The sequence below is a fragment of the Choloepus didactylus genome, chromosome 6, assembly GCF_015220235.1.
Source record: "Choloepus didactylus isolate mChoDid1 chromosome 6, mChoDid1.pri, whole genome shotgun sequence".
NCBI classification, from domain to species: Eukaryota; Metazoa; Chordata; class Mammalia; order Pilosa; family Megalonychidae; genus Choloepus; species Choloepus didactylus.
The window spans coordinates 80,863,899-80,877,721 of record NC_051312.1 but is presented as its reverse complement, the minus strand read 5'-3'; the positions used below and the strand labels follow the sequence as shown (position 1 = coordinate 80,877,721).

At 35.0% G+C, this 13,823-nt stretch overlaps 1 protein-coding gene and 1 pseudogene across 1 annotated transcript; one reads left to right on the top strand and one right to left on the bottom strand.

Annotated features, from left to right (window-relative positions):
- The first annotated feature begins 2,482 nt into the window (after positions 1 to 2,482).
- On the top strand, positions 2,483 to 3,706 carry LOC119537086 (annotated as a pseudogene).
- Positions 3,707 to 11,181: 7,475 nt separating this feature from the next.
- Positions 11,182 to 12,120, bottom strand: LOC119537085 (olfactory receptor 52A1-like). The gene has a single exon (XM_037839693.1). The coding sequence runs from the start codon at positions 12,118 to 12,120 to the stop codon at positions 11,182 to 11,184; it is 939 nt and encodes a 312-aa protein (XP_037695621.1).
- Between the last annotated feature and the right edge of the window lie 1,703 nt (positions 12,121 to 13,823).

Here is a 13,823-nt window from a genome sequence, read left to right as displayed (position 1 = left end):
TTCAAGTCATTTTGTCACTTCCATGCCTTCTTTTACCCAGAGGATACCCATTGGTAGGAATTAACATGCAATAAGAAAGTATTCACACTTCTTTTCTACTACCATATACCTATCCATATGCATACCACACAGATCTCCCTTTTACTGATATTCCTCTTTTTCTACATCCATATCCCTGAGTTCCTGGCCAAATGTTTGCCACTGCCCACATGCCCTTGGAATCTCTAACTTGGAACCAATTAATTTTTCACTGTAAATGGAAGAACAATTACCCTTCCGAAAGCAGTTCTCATTGGGAAGTTTTTCCCTTCCCACTGTTTTCCAAGTACATTTCTGTATAGTCATGATATATTTTGGACTCTCACCCACTCATCAAGGTAACACTTACAGGAATAAGGCTAGGATTGTTCTCTTCCTGTCACCTTGTCATAACGGATCTTCTATATGGCCCTAATGTGAAACAGAGTAGAAATGCCAGTGCAGCATTGATCAATGACATGGGAAGCAGGACGGCCTAGTCATGCAAATTGCTGTGCCCACCCATCCTGGTGGTGCTTCATCTTTAAGCCATTTCCATCTTATGCAAGAGTTATGACTTAGAGGTTACAAGGAATTACAAATCATGGGGGGAAATTTTGCCAGTTTAGTCAATTTATGTTCCAGGATTAGGCTCTTCATCTCTACCAGGAACCAGTAGCATGCCAGAGGTAATATTTCAAAAGGTGTATAATTCTCCATTGCAGATGTTCAGCCAAAACTCCAGACCCTAGGCTGATGCATTGCGTTTCACTAATTGTGACATGTCATACCCATCATGTGACATCTTTTCCAACTACTAATATGTCTGTCTAATACCATATGATACGTATCTTAGGAGCCATATGATCATGTGGCTCAATATCTAGGACTTTTTGCCCAGACCTGCTTAAAAGTCCTTTCATGTTCCGGTCTACATATAAAACTGGCAGACTTTTGTATCGTTATTATCTGAGTCAAAGAATTCCTAGGTGTGGAGCAGGCTTTCCTATAACTCCATGAGACCTACTAAAATTTCTTTACCTTCTCAATGGTGATAGATGAAAATACCTTAATTATTTTCTCTAATTTATAAGAAACATCTCAGCATGCTCCTGTAGATTTTTTCCTAATAAGATCACTGATTTGTGGGCGCTTGTATTTTCATAGGGTTTTACCACCAACTCTTATGTGTATACGTATCTTAATAAGGCTGTTTATTACTTATGCAGTCATATTATCACGATGCTTTAATGCAGTAATCTCATGTAATGGCTGCAGGAAGTCCAGGAAGTTCAGAGATCCTCTGGGACAGCACAAAAAAAGTGACCACTGTTTTGGAAATTGGTAACGTTAAACGCTGCACAGCTTTGTGAATATACTGGAACCACTTATTCGTATATTTTAAAGGTTTAATTTTATTGTATCTAAACTATATCTCAATTAACCCAAAGAATAGAGTCAGTAGGTTATATATTTATATTAATTATTTGATATTTTAGGTTTGGGTAAGTAAATTTGTAATTCAATTTGATGACTATGAAGGAAGCACAGCTCAAATGTAATTGTGTAAATCTTTATTCTTGGACTATAAGAATATTATGTGATTATGTTGGTGGAGTCTGAAACACCCTTCTACCACATGTCCTTGTGCTTGCTAAAAAATGTGTAAATAATTTTATTGTAAGAATGAACATGTTCATTGAAATTCTGGTACAGTTCATAAAGTGTGTTTATTATGTCCTTCATCATCAAGTAGTATGTTATCATTAAGGTTGTAATTTTCTGTGTAGGTCATGAGCATGCAGAAGAGGTACAGGTAGGAGTCACGAACACTTGCATGAATGAAGGATGGGATAGCAATGTGATAACTGTGATGAAAGCTTGTTGGAAGGCCAGAGAAAATGGGTAGGAAAGGGCCAGAATTCCTTAAAGACACATATAACTAATTTCTGACAGATGAAAATAGTTAGGCATGAAGAAAAGTAAAAGTGATAGCATAAATAAAAGTAGAACCCACACACAGATGCATGACCAACTTATTGAATGAAGAAATGGCAAGAATTTTAAGGCTCACAGAAAGACAAATAACATATTATATGGAGAAGCAGAATAGAATTTAATTTTAGAATGCCAACTCGATCAACCTTTCCAATAAAGTCTTATTAGAAACTTACCAGTGGATGACAGGTGGGCCGTGGACTGAGAGGATTAATTTTGAGGTTACTATGCACGGATCGCAGCATGTAACTGCGACCTCAGAGATCCCAAACTTTGTGCCCGTGGAATCTGGTATCTATACATACTGGAAAGCAGGGTTTCTTCTGATCTCCCAGTTTGCGTATAGGGTGAGGGTGGATGATGGGAGAGATACCAAGATACATTTCAGAGACATGCGCAAAGAAGGCCCACACATGAGAAAGCCTGATGAGTCAAACCAGAGTCTTGCTTGCCTGTTTTCTTCAAAATGAATGTTACTATGACCTTCTTAAGGCATTTGCAAGACTTTTGGTGCCAATTACCATTCATGGGAAGAGCAGGCATATATGTTCAATAATTCTTCAGAGATACAAGTCTTCCAAAATACCAGCTGAGTTCTATCCTAGTAAGGAGAGTGCATCACCTCCCGAACTGCTAGAATTGGATGGGTGGAAAACTACAATGAAATCTAGTGTGCAGGAAGAAGTTGTTTCAGCATCCTCAAGCAGCAAGGATGAGGATCATCTAGCTTCCCCCAGAGAGTTAACTGAGATGTGGAGATTGCTTGGCAGAGAAGTACCAGAACACATCAGTGAAGAACAGCTCAAAACTATTAGGGAATAGTCTTCTAAATCATTAAACACAAAATGTTTAAAAATATTTATATGTTAGGGAAAAATGAAAAAAGCTAAGTAAACAAAAAAAGAAAGGAAAGCAGCAGCAAAAGAAGAAGCAAAAAAGAACAAATTGCCAGAAACCACTGAGGAGGAAGAGAAACAGCAAAGCTTTCTATTTCCATGACTTTGGGATAGGCATGTGAACATTGCAGTGGACTGCGTTGGTGCCCAGGCCATGTAGTTCTAACAGCCTATAGTTTTTGACATGACTTATGATAATTTTATGAAACAGAGAGAACTGAAGAATACTATTTCACAACTTTTAGACAGTGAAGGATGGAACAAAGGAAGTGTTGGTCCTTTCCATATTTATTTCTGTAATCAGATGGAGCTTATTATAGAGAATTAGTTAAAGGTTATGGAGAGAAATGGGCAAGCAGCAGAAAAGTCTTATGCAGATTTATTTCCAAAAGACAGTTTTATCTACTTAATTGCAGATTCTCCCAGTGTTATGACTACTTTTAAGCAAAACAAAATTTGTATAATTGGGTCTTTTTTTGATTGGAAAATGGAGCAAGGCAGATCTCTAGCTGATGCAAAACAGAATGCCTTCCATTAGATAAATATTTACAATGGGTATCTGGTATCAAAAACCTCACCTTAGACCAAATGATGCATATTTTGTTGTGTCTGAAAAACAATGTGGGAGTTGGGAACAGGCTCTTGAAATTGTTCCTAGGAGAAAACATTCCGGTTGTATGGAGATTCCTCGGAATTCTCAACAGTTTGCCAAGATACTGAAGAAGTCAAAAGCTTTTAATTCATTTCCAAAAGACTCTCTAAATGTACACACAAAGAAAAGGTGGCTTGTATGAGGAGGTTTGTAGCTTTAAAATGTGAGTAGATTGGATATACAGTTATACTAGTGTACTTTTTGAGTTGGAATTCGTTTGCTCTATTTTATGGGTAGACTTTCCAAACTATCTGTGGTGTTGTGTCTTTTCCCAATTCATTAACCATCTGCAAAGCTTTGGATTTATTCACTGTAGAAAGACAATCTGAGAAAGTAAAAAAAGATGACAGGTTTGTTAAGCAGAATAAACTTTAAATGATCCCAGTAAAACAATTAAATTTTTTTAAAAAAAGCATACCAGTAAATGCAAGATGAAAGCATGACGTATTTTCTCATGTGAATGATAGTGAAAGATGACAAAAGGGAAGAAGTATTAAGTAATGGAGAGGAAGGACCATTTTTGAGAGTTATTTAACAGATAATCACCACAATTTAGTGGTCGAGTAGATATGGATTGTGCAATTAAGGCCAATTTCAAAGTAAGTGCCTAGATTTCTGGACTGGTGAAGTGAGTGTATAGCAGTGCCCTTTGTGAATTGAGAATCTTGTGAGGAATAATGCATTATTAAAATTTTTTTGCATTAAAATAATTTTCAACCTATAGCATTTTGTAAGAAATAGCACAAGGATCTCTCTTATGATATTTACCCAGGTTCACAAATTGTTTATTTTTTGCCCCAATTTTGCTTTAGCATGGATGGCAAAAATAGATGATAGTTATATGTAAATAGATAGACAAATAGACAGATGGCTAAATAATAGGATAGATAGATAGATTTTCTGAAAGTGTATGATTACAATGGAGACAATTTACCTCTTTTCACTTAAATATTTCAGTGTGTATTTCTGAAGGTGGAGGAGAATCTAGTCCTTAAACACAGTATTATAATGAATTTCAAGAAATTAGAATTCAATTATAATCACATTGGATTATAACCTCATCCACAGTCTATACCAAAATTTGACCACTATTTAAATATGCTTTCACACTACATTTTTAATGTTCATAATGCAACCCAGGATCATGCAGGGCATTTAACTTTCATTTCTCTTTAGACTACTTTAATCAGCAAGAGTTCATCTGCCTTTCATTTTCTTTCTTAATCTTATTTTCTAAAATGTCTGTTATTAGGATTTCTTGATGCTTCCTGATGATTAGTTTCATGTAAATTATTTTGGTTTGGTTTGGTTTGAATAATAAGATTTCTTTCAATATTCACATTACACTGAATACTATGATGCCTATTTATACCAGTATTAATGATTTAATTTAAATCACTTGGTAGATGTGATGACATCCAAATTTCTTCATTGTAGAGATACCCTTTTGCTCTTCGTAATTCATAAGCAATCTGTGAGGTGGTTTTTTGAGACTTTGTAAATAAGCATTTCCTCCTCATACTTTTACCTATTTCACATACATTTATCAGTCTGTTGATATATTTCAACATCCATTATTCCTTCTATTTTTATCATTTGGAATTATATTAAAAGGAAGTGCTTTCCCATCAACACTTTATTTATTTACTATGTCTTTAATATCTATATGGTCTCATGGATTCTGATTTTATTCAATGTGTTATATTACCTTATGATCGTATTTATTGTGATGGCCAAATTACTTGAATTTGGCCAGAGACTGCCCCTTCAGCTAGAGCTTGGTTGCTTTTGACATATCCCCAATTATACTTTGAGCACTTCCTTAGTCTCTGTCACAACATTTTGATCAAAGTGTACTTTATACTTTCCTATCCAAGCTCTTGTTGTATCCATTTTTCCAAGGAGCCATAGTTTCTGACAGTGAAAAAAAGTAATTGAGAAACAAGATCTAGACAGATTTTTTTTTCACTGATGGTATTGTGCCATTGCTGATGGTTCCTCTGAGTGGACAGAGTTAGGAAATGTATTCACATACACACACAGACACACTCATATGGTATTGGTATTATGTAATCATGTTTATATACATATGTATATACCTACCTATATGAAAACAGTAAATACTGATCAATAGCAATCCAAATTTTCTTGATTCATTCCAGTCTCAACCCTCTCCATATAAGTAACTGCTTTACCCAAAAGCATGAAAATTATGTTCCATTATCCTCTATATTTTTCTCATTTACTCAAGTCCAGATTACCAAGTAGTATCCAGATTAATTAATATCAATACTGTGAAAATCAAAGATATGAGCTGATGTTCAGTATTTATTTATACATTTTTCTGTTTGTTTCTGTAAAAACATCTACTTATAGGTAAAGGTATAAATCTTAAGGGCATTTCTTTTATGTGCTTTTGGCAAATGGATAAGAATGTGTCCCTCACAGTTCTGTCAAGGGGCAGAGCTTTTTCTTCTCTTCTCTCCGTTCCCTCCTCATGTCCCTTCTCAGGCAATATCTGTTAACCCCACCTCCACAAAGGAAACCCTCTCTTTTATTTTTTTTCCCTCTTCTACAACATCATAAAATGGAATAATAAAATAAGAATTGTTCATATTTTTTTCAGTCACCAAGATGCTTTTTTTAATTATCCATATTTTATATGTCTCTGTAGTTTGCTTCTTTATGAAATGTCTGACCAAGAATTCCAGAGTTTTTAAATGTATTTTTTGTAATTTTATTACGAAGTTGTAATGTATATTTTTGCAATTTAGAGTCAAGACTTGTCTGTTTATATATTGTGCATGATCTCCCAATCTGTGGCATTCTTGCTTATTCATTTTCTATACAGTATACATTAGGTGAAGTCCCAATTTTAAATAACATAGCATTCTTATTGTGTTCTGTGTATTGAAGAAGAAATGTTCCCATATCCTCAGTTCACAAAGATATTTTATTGTTTTCTTCCTAGAACCTTTGAAGAAGAAATTTTACTGTATCCTCAATTCACAAAGATATTTTATTGGTTTCTTCCTAAAGCCTTTACTTTTTTTTAGGTTGAACTTTAGGTCCATTGCTTAACTTTGATAATCATTTTATACAGGATGAAAAAGAAATCTCCTTTTCCTTTATGAATAGCCAATTATCATGAGAACATTAGCTGGAAATGCTTTTCATTTTCCTTTCTATTACTTTGTTACCTTTTTCTAAATTCAATTGACCATATATGTGTGGGTTTATATATATGCTTGCTTTTCCGCTTCATTAATCTAAGTTTATCCTCATGCTGGAAGACACTCCATCTTAATTTTGTACTTTTATATTAGTCTTGATGTAAGATAATGTGGGTAGTCAAAATATATTACTCATCTGGAAATTGCTTTAGATATATGTCCTTTGATTTTTTTAATGTTTAATATTATTTTTATTGTAGAATATATCATATATACATAGAAGTAATAACTTTTCAAGTGCATTTTAACAAGTGGTTAGAGAGCAAATTTCAAAGAATATTATGGGTTGCAATTTAACAGTTTCAGTTATTTCCTTATTATGAAATATAAATGCAAAAAGGTAATCTCTTTCAAAGTATGATTTAACAGTAGTTATATAGGAAATGTTCAAAGTTGTTATGAGCTACACTACCATAGTTTCAGTTATTTCCTTATTGTGAAATATAACATATATACAAAAAGGTGATAGCTTTCAAATTACAAGTAACAAGTATTTCTAGAACCAATTTCAAAGGATGCTATGGGTTACAGTTCCACCATTTCAATTATTTCCTTGTAGCAGTTCTAATACCCTAGCAACTAAGAAGACAATTATATAGAGATTCAGTATTCATAATCCTTCTTAAATTCCATTGTGTCTGTTGCTATACTTCCTCTAGTTTAATCAATTTCCCAATCTTCAAGGATGTCTAGGCAGTGACCAGCCTTAAGTATTTCCTAAGTGTGGTATGTTTGTAAACTCAATGGGAATATCATTCTTATTTCCATTACCAATTAATTGTTTCCTGTGTGTTTAATTCAAGTAATATGTATATGGACCTGATATCCTATAATCCTGCTAAATTATCTTATCACTTCATACTATAAAGCTTATTGGTGTACTCGTTAGACTCATATTTAAAAAAAAGTGTCTACTACAAAGAGACTTTCTCAACTGGTCATGACTATGGTAGCCTCGGCCTTGCACACAGTATTAGTACAGTCACTGTTCTCTGCTCCAGTCCTCTATTCTTTTGAAAGTTGTCACCTAAACAACACAGAAACTCAGACTATGTGGTAGAGGTATTTATCAGTACCTCATCATACCATCCATTCTCAGTTTGACTTCTTGAATCAAAATTTGACTTCAAGACCATTTTCAGATTATCATTTCAGTGACTGTGTATGAGTGAATTCCTCCAAGAATTTTGTTCTAATGCTGTTTCTTCAGTGATTCCTAGACTTTGATGGCCAATCTATATATGGACCTAAAAAATAGTTGCTGGATTTTGGCATTGGGCTAAGAACAGTTTTAAATATTATACATAGAGATGCTAAAAGAAAGGTAGAAAGAAATGGTGCAAGCTATTCTTTGTAAATTGAATATTTAGAAGAGGGACCCCTAATGAATAAGAAAGGTTTATATATTATAGCTCCCTCATCCCAAAGCCAAAAGCAAGAGTGGGAAGAATCAAATCTTGCCCCAAGTTAATAAAAAAATCAGCAGGAAAAAACCCCATTCTTTGAATGAAAACACTCCTGCTAAGACATGGGGGGGGGAGGGAGAACTTCCCTCCCCTCCCCTCCCCTCCCCTCCTCTCCCCTTCCCTCCCCTCCTCTCCCCTTCCCTCCCTTCCCCTCCCCTTCCCTTCTCTTCCCTGAAAGGTTTCTTGGGAATTCTAGGAATACAGTCTTTCAATATAGTTACTTCAGTATTTATTCATCAGGTTGTAAATTCTACAAGGTAAAATGAACCCACATTTTTTAATAAAATGTGCAAAGGAACAATATGTTTTACAGAAGAGATATACAAATACCATGGCAGAAAAATATTTTACTCCTTATTCAATGCATGTTATAAGGAAAACCACTTTTCATCTATTGGATGTCAAAGGTTAAAATGTTTGATAACAATCAGTGTTGATAAGAGTTCAAACAATCAATGTCCTTTAACCTTTGTTAAAATTCATACAATCTATATGGAGGTTAATTTTGAAATTTCTAAAAATCCTTAATAAAAAGAAGTCTTTACAAAATATATTCTTTTTCCAAGGAAATTTACATTCAAGAATTTATCCCATAATTGTCCAGGTCCAAATACATGAGAGTGTGGAGAGTCCTGCCTTTAATCCTTGCAATCACCTATTTTGTTCTGTATTTCGTTTGTATTCTTCAGTTTAGACCTGGTCCAGGAAATTTTAAGACTATAATGGGTGAAAGATCTCAATTCATAATTAGACATTTCATAACCTATTGATAAATGAAGACGGAAAATATTTTCTGGTTTCACATTCTGCCCTTGCACTGTTCATATATCCCTATGTATGCTCCAGAGACTGCAAGAACTAGAAACTGTTAGAAATATTTCAAAATTTCACCAAATAAAATTAGAAAAGTAATGGACCAGCCAAAGCATCTTGCTGCCTGTTTATGGCCTACTAGCTATGAATGGCTTTTACAGATGGGCATTTGCAATTATTTTACTGATCTAATTTTGAGACTCATTTCAGCAAAAAATAAAAACAAAAACCAAAAAAACTCTAATTTCTCATTACTAGATCTGTATTCTTGTATCTATTGTACAAAGTTATTATCATTACTATTATTATATTTTGGATTATGTCAACAAGAATTGCGTGGAAATGTTTTCTCATACAGCGTGAAAATGTGTATATGAATAACTATGATAGTCTTAGATTTTCCTTCATGGACAGGAAAGACTAAATGATAAATTGTTCTGCTTCTTCAGAAAACATTCTGAGCATTCACATGGAACTATAAAAGCTTTCTTTGCATGCTATTTATTTGCTTTCATAAATAGATTTTGTTTTCCAAGTTTGAAACACCAATTGGTAATCCAATGCTCTAAACATCATCTCTCAAAAGTACTGATATTTACAAGGTACTCAATGAAACCCCATGATATCCTCTAGATTTATAAAATGTTCTTCCTGACATAGGTATATGATAGTTCCATCCACAGAACCAGAAAGAGTACCCACCAGCTCCATGGTATGAACTTCAATATTCCTTATATAGGCAGTGAATATGGTAAAACAATGTGTGGACATTGGCACACATGGAGATATTTTCTATAATCTTTTAAAGATGATCTTGGAGATGAATTCTTCAGGAACAACTCATTAACCTCAAAATCTCAGGTCATTAATCTTAGACCTAAATCTCCCTATCACTGAAGCTATAATAGCCTTGCGTCTCTTAAGAGCATGTTGTTTATATCTACTGAAAGGGTGTGTGGATGCCCAACTGAAGACACACATGAAAAAGTACCTTTCATATAGAGAGACTTATCACAATACAAATTAAAGGTATCATAATAAAATAGAATAAATCTTGTAAAACTTTCACAGATATTGTTGATATTTGTATTTTCCTTCTCCTGACATTGTATCCTACATTCAAAACATAGTAAGAAAAAAAAAGTGCTATTCCCCTAACCCATATTCTCTACTTAAATCCCCTCAGTCATCTATCTACCTCTGCATGTATGTCATCAGGGCCAGCCACTTATAAATAATTCCTCAAGAGACAGAGTATCTAACTGAAAAACAAAACAAACAGAGCAACATGTATCCTGACTTCTGTCACTGACATTTCACTGGTTCATTCTCTTTGTAAATATCCTATGCATATCTCTTTCTCCCTTTATTTCTACCAAGAATTTATGTCCACAAGCCCATGAAACATAACCCACTATGAGGAATTTACTCTGGATCACTATTATCTAGAAGTTACATCCTTGAAAACACTCCTTGAATTAATACAATAGTCTGTTGTGCATGTAGTGGGAAAACTACTGATACAAAAATTGAACACCTGAGTTCTCAGACACTTTGAGCCTCTATCTTCCAGAATGACGCTGAAAACATACTTACATTTTAGACTTTATTGCTTCATCAGACTCACAATGATTTTTTGCAGAACATATTTAATATCTTCATACTCGTACTTTTTGAAATAAGTATGATGATCATGTAAAAATAGAGAAAACAGGGTGTTTTTGTTCAGTAGCTGAACATTCCAGAGCAATAGGCCTTGGTGAAATAAACTTCAGTGTGAGAAATGTGATTCATGAGACTTATGGAAGGTGCCTTGTACAGGAGAAACCTCAAGCAGAGACTTAAAAAATAAAGGATAATGTACATATTCATTATTTGCTCTCTCTACCTCCTTGAATTTCATTATCCAGGAAGCATCAAAGTCCTTATTGAGGGACAGTTATCATGGGATATGTTGATCTGAAAACAAGCTACTATGCTGGGAAATTTGATGAAAAATTAAATGGAAATTTCAAGCACCTCAAGTAATTTGATGTATCTTTTATTTGGAAAGATGGATACTGTTCACAAAGAAGAACAGGTAAAGATATTGATAAGGGAGTATTTTATGGGCAGATCATTTTGACCAGATGAACACGGATCTGCTTGGTCTTTATACCATAGACAAGTGGATTGAAAAATGGAGGTAACAGCAAGTAAATGCTAGAAAAGAGGATGTGGATATAAGGGGGAATGTGAGAGCCAAACCTATGGGTGAAGAAGGAGAAGAAGCCTAAAAGGTAGAATTCAAGGAAAACACAGATGTGAGCGATGCAGGTATTGAATGCCTTAAACCTAGCTTCCTTCTGGGGCAAATGGAAAACTGTGATAAATATCTGGATATAGGACAAGGTGATGAATATGAGGTCAAACCCTGCAACACTGAAGGCTACAAACAAACCATAGATCTTGTTGACCTGGACATTTCCTGCAGCTAGTTTCACAATGGCCATATGCTCACAATAAGAGTGGGATATAACTATTGTATGATAAAATTGAAGCCGGCACTTTATCAGTACAAGGGATGGGGTTACTAGAATGGCAGCCCTGAGAGCTACTACAGCTCCTATTTGGGTAACCACCTGGCGGGTGAAGATGGTGGCATATCTCAGTGGATAACAGATGGCAACATAGCGGTCCAGGGCCATGGCCAGCAGGATGCCTGACTCTGTGCACTGAAATGTGTGTATCAGCCACATTTGTAGCAAACAGGAATCAAAATAGATCTCTGGCATGTGGAACCAGAAGATTCCAAGCATCTTGGGCATTATGCTGCTACTAAGGGCAATATCCGTGGCTCCTAGCATGCCTAGGAAGATGTACATGGGCTCATGCAGGCTGCACTCAGATTTAATAATGAACAGAAGCAAGGAGTTTCCAACCATAGCAATGAAGTACATGGCACAGAATGGAATCCCAATCCAGCACTGCACAGACTCCAGTCCTGGGATCCCTACTAGTGTCAATACAGAAGGCATAAAGACTGTAGTGTTGGAAATGGTCATAGTTCCATCAGTGCTCCTATTGCTCCAAAAGTTTTTTTTTATCGACACTGATGTTTGTCTTCTCCTTCCTATTTTTATCCAAAGTCAGCATATTGAGTCTGTTTGATTTTGGTACAATTTTAAGTTTATATCATCAATCTTATTCATTTTATGTATGGAGAAATTCAGACCCTAGAGACACATTATAGTTTTCAGTGGAGGCATCCACAGTCACTGTCAGAAGATGCTATGTGCATGGCAGGCAGACTCCCTTTAGAACCAGCAATTCACCTGGGTAAGGCAAAAACTTTCTTACCTGGCTGTAAATTCCCTTCCAGATCTGTTGATAAAAAATAAATCAGAATTTGTAATTTTGCTTGAAAATTGCATTTTAGTAGAATTCTCCTGTAGCCCACCCACACTCTTACTCCTTTGTAATCTGTTATTCCCAACTGTCTTTCACTAGACAGCTGTCAGTTTGGACAGGCAAGTTCCAAAACTCTGAGCGGTTGAATCATAAGGTCCTAAAATATTAGTATATCCATATATATGCCTATCCATATCATCTGTATGTTTGGATGTTCTTTGAAAAAATGTGAAAGAAGAGGCATTAGAATAAAAATAACTTATATTTTCATGAGTCTTGGTCTAAGTTCCCTGCTGTTTTCCAAATTTCTAGATAAGCTGTAAATTTTGCATATATTTCTAACAGCTGTCATCCTTAAATAGAGCTGTGTACTTAAAATTGCAAGCATAAATAATGGAATTCATACTAAAAAATGAATAGAGAGAAACAACCCCAAGATGGAAAGAGAATGGGGAGCAGCAAAGCCTGGGGCACAGGACTTTCTGCAGAAATGCACTATATGCTAAAGATGGGGAAATGGGTAACTCACCAGAATATGCCTGTTTCTTGGGTTCAATTTCAGTGCTATCATTAGCCTAAGATTTGGCCAAGTTAGGCTCATCAGTTTTAATGAAATACAGATATTCTAGAAAGTGGACCATATTGTAAGTGTTGGCATCAGCAATTTTAAGGAAATAAATAGTTAAAAGGGAAATTTAATAAAATAACTCAAACATACAACTAGACAGTACACAATCTGGTATGTTAGATATTATTAAGAAGATGGATATAGAATAAATGTAGGAAATTGAATCATTTCTCAATTTTACAGATGACTGAATTTTCAAAAAACCTTGGCTCCATGACTTCTCCGAGAGTTTTTCTGTGATAAAAATCATCAATACTTAAAATTACATGACCAAGACAAGAAATTCTCAAACAATGTAATACAGAAATATTTCAGACACTGCAAAGAATACAATTGGGTTATTTCATTCTTTCTTAACCTTCCCAATAAAGTTGTTTTGAAATCACGCCAGTTAAGTTCCTAAGTCAGCTAACTAAAGATTCCTAAGAAGTACACCCATAATATATGACATAGCTTTGGTTCCTGCTGCTAAAACTCAAGCGAAAAAATGAAATCAACAGCAGCTCTATTGTGTGTAAATCTTTATCCACCAGCTTGCATTCAGGATGGTCAGTGAACCAAGTTCTCTGATTTCCACAGACTTGCCCCCGTGTTCAGTTCTATGGCTCCCCCATCTACGAATCACTGGCAGTTTCTAAGAGGAGCAAAGCGTTTCTTCTCCCAAGTTATGAATAGAACAGACATCCTTCAAGCGATATTACAGTGTCTGACACATTCTGGAATAAGCTG

Excerpts from the sequence above, each read along its gene's own strand:
- LOC119537085 (XM_037839693.1), bottom strand. The coding sequence starts at position 12,120 with ATGACCATTTCCAACACTACAGTCTTTATGCCTTCTGTATTGACACTA.